Below are 2,611 nucleotides of genomic sequence, written 5' to 3'. Positions count from 1 at the left end.
AAGCGCATCTTGCAGCGTCTGTGGCACATGATCGAGACTGCGCCCGACCGCCCGCACGTCCTGCGCAAGGTGCGTCGTCATGGTCGTATAGCTCCTGCTTGCATGCGTGTATTGTATTAGGTGCTCGCGGTGCTGCACCACTGCGTCCTCCATGGCAGCGACGCGTTTCTCAACGCTGCGTTGGCAAAGAAGCCGCTGTTGCGCGACCTCGCGCTCCATTACAACCGGGACGAAAGCCAGCAGTACAAGTACAGCAAGGACTTGGACGCAGGCGCAGGCGTGCGCAAGCTTGCAGCCGGCCTCTTCGACGTCCTCCACTCGCCATCGGCACTGCACGACGCCCGGTCGGCCGCGTTGCAGCTGCAGAAGAAGCTCTCGGCCTCTGGCATTGGCCTCTTATCGCCGTCGGCATCGCCGCGCCCGAGCACGTACTTGGACAGTTCGCGGCCCGCGCCGTACACGGATGACCCGTCCCCGCCGTCGTGGGAGCTCGGCGGTCGAGGCCACGTTTGCCACGAATTCAACACGGACGCTGCCGACGCGCACTGATGACATTGTTTCAATCAAAGACCTAATGCACTTGCTTGGAGATGATGCTAGGCGCGACCAGCGTCTCGGTGACGGGCTCGGTCGCGAGGACTTGGAGCGCCGACCACGTCGCTGGCTCGGTCGCAAAGATGACGGTCACGCGCTTCCGAAACGCGACGAGCACCTGGCCAAACTCCATGTAGCCCTACGCAGCACGTGTATATCAGTCCAAGAGAGCGTGGTCGAGACAGCATACAGCGCCCATCTCGACAAAGAGGCGGTCGAGAATCGGAAAGAGGAGGCAAAACATGTCTTCAAACACCGTGTTGAGCACGTCGCCGGCGACGTCGTTCCATGTCTCGTACTGGCTCAGTGATGCATGAAGCGACGCGCGGCCGAGCGCGGTCGCCGACGCCGCGTCGCCCTTCTTCTCGACGTCGTTGGCGATGAAGGCGACGAAGGTCTTGGGCGCGCTCGAGACGCACCCGTCAAAGTGCGAGCCCGCGTCGCCAATGCCAAGAAACTCGACCAGCGTCGCGACCACGTTGATGCACGCGATCGCAAACGGGTAATTCTGGAGGTTGCCTTCGCTGACGCCGTGCCGGATGCGGTTCATAATGGACGTCGCGAGCTTCGTGTGGTGCCGCACAAAGTAAATGAGGCAGTGGAGCCCGAGGAGCCCGCTCGCGCGCAAGTCCGAGGGCGGCCCGCCACTACACATGCCCACGATTGCACGGTTGCCACCAAAAGATGGGATCATTATGTACCGTTGAAAGCCGATTTCTTGCCAACGCACGTCCGTGTTGGACACAAAGACGTCGGACGGGAAGACGTACGTCCAGAGCTGCTTGAGCATCGCGTCAATGAGCTTCTGATCTTTGGCCGGAGCGTTGCCTTCGGGCTTGACGCTGGCCTTCAAGAGCTTTCGCAGCTTCATGACGGTGCGCACGCACGTGCGTCGGATCTTCTCGCGCTTGTCCAATTCGGCGTCAATGATCTCGCGCGGTAGAATCGACGCGGCGACGATCGCAGAGTACCACGACTTGCACTCGAGCGCCGAGTCGCAGATCATGACGTGCCGGCCCAAGTAGAGCGTGTCAGTTGCGGCGTCCATCGAGACGCGGAGCTCTTTCAGCGGCAGCACAAACCACGGCCGGACCAGCGTCGCGTGCTCGGGAAAGAACGTCAAGAAGGCTTCGTGCAATTTGACGTGGAAGCGCCCTTTGAGCGTCGCGTTGTGGCTCGCCTGCTTGCGCTCCATACTCCCCGTCTTGAGCGTGAGCTGCGGGTACCGTTTCCGAAGCTGCTCTGGGTCAATGTCGCCATGCGTAATGTGCTGCAATAACGCGACCAGATCGTCGCGCGCCGCGGCCGTGTCCAAGTACAACGGCCAGTTGCGGTGCTTCTCCCACGATATTTCGAGGCCAAAGCCCCACTCCGAGTTCTCATGGAGGACGCGGATCGTCTTGAGCGCCGCAAATGGCAAGGTCGTGAGCGTCTCGCCACGCTTGGTGTTGACGATCGTTTGGTCGGCAAAGTTGAGCTCGAGCACGCGCGTCTGCACGTGGTTGCGGTTGCTGCACTTGCGCACGCCGTAGTGGATCAGGAACCCGTTGATGCCTGTCTTGTCCCAGAACGAGCGCAGGCCGCCGGCTATGTATGGCGTATAGCGTCCAACCAGCAACGCGAAAACGTACCATGGAACGCGTTGGTTTGCGAGTCGTTGATCGCGGCCTTGATCGCTGCGATCCACGCGGCCATCTCGACGTTGGAGATGGCTTGGACAAAATACTCGCGCTGCGCCAAGTCGACCGACGTGGCCACTTTAAACTCGAATTCGCGGTCCCGCGCCGTGCTTGCCTTGGTCTTGGGGACCACAGAGCACTGCGAGCTCGACGAGAGGCGGATCGTCTTGAGCGCGGTCTTGGCCTTGCCTGCGGGGGATTTCTAACCAGGCGAGAGACGCGTCAGCGATCCGATCGTGGAGATATAGGACAAGATACCTCCTTGGCGTACGTGAGGATCGGTCCGTCCGCGCTACAAGCTGCCTTGTCAAGAAACAGAAAAGAGCGTGGCACCTCGT

The 2,611-nt window shown here is 60.9% G+C and overlaps 2 protein-coding genes across 2 annotated transcripts; one reads left to right on the top strand and one right to left on the bottom strand.

Moving 5' to 3' along the window:
- Positions 1–27: 27 nt before the first annotated feature.
- Positions 28–549, top strand: SPRG_18151 (hypothetical protein; the record flags this gene model as incomplete). Its single annotated transcript, XM_012357587.1, has 2 exons — positions 28–69; positions 121–549. The coding sequence occupies 2 exons, from the start codon at positions 28–30 to the stop codon at positions 547–549; spliced, it is 471 nt and encodes a 156-aa protein (XP_012212977.1).
- Positions 550–571: 22 nt separating this feature from the next.
- On the bottom strand, positions 572–2,565 carry SPRG_18150 (hypothetical protein; the record flags this gene model as incomplete). The annotated part of the gene is made up of 5 exons (XM_012357586.1): positions 2,532–2,565; positions 2,226–2,475; positions 1,296–2,181; positions 785–1,241; positions 572–733 (listed from the first exon to the last, which is right to left on the bottom strand). The coding sequence occupies exons 2-5, from the start codon at positions 2,287–2,289 to the stop codon at positions 572–574; spliced, it is 1,569 nt and encodes a 522-aa protein (XP_012212976.1). The 5' UTR covers positions 2,290–2,475; positions 2,532–2,565.
- Between the last annotated feature and the right edge of the window lie 46 nt (positions 2,566–2,611).

Source organism: Saprolegnia parasitica (genome assembly GCF_000151545.1).
Source record: "Saprolegnia parasitica CBS 223.65 unplaced genomic scaffold supercont2.1007, whole genome shotgun sequence".
NCBI classification, from domain to species: Eukaryota; Oomycota; class Saprolegniomycetes; order Saprolegniales; family Saprolegniaceae; genus Saprolegnia; species Saprolegnia parasitica.
Note: the sequence above shows the minus strand (reverse complement) of the source record. Positions and strands in the feature narration are given on the sequence as shown.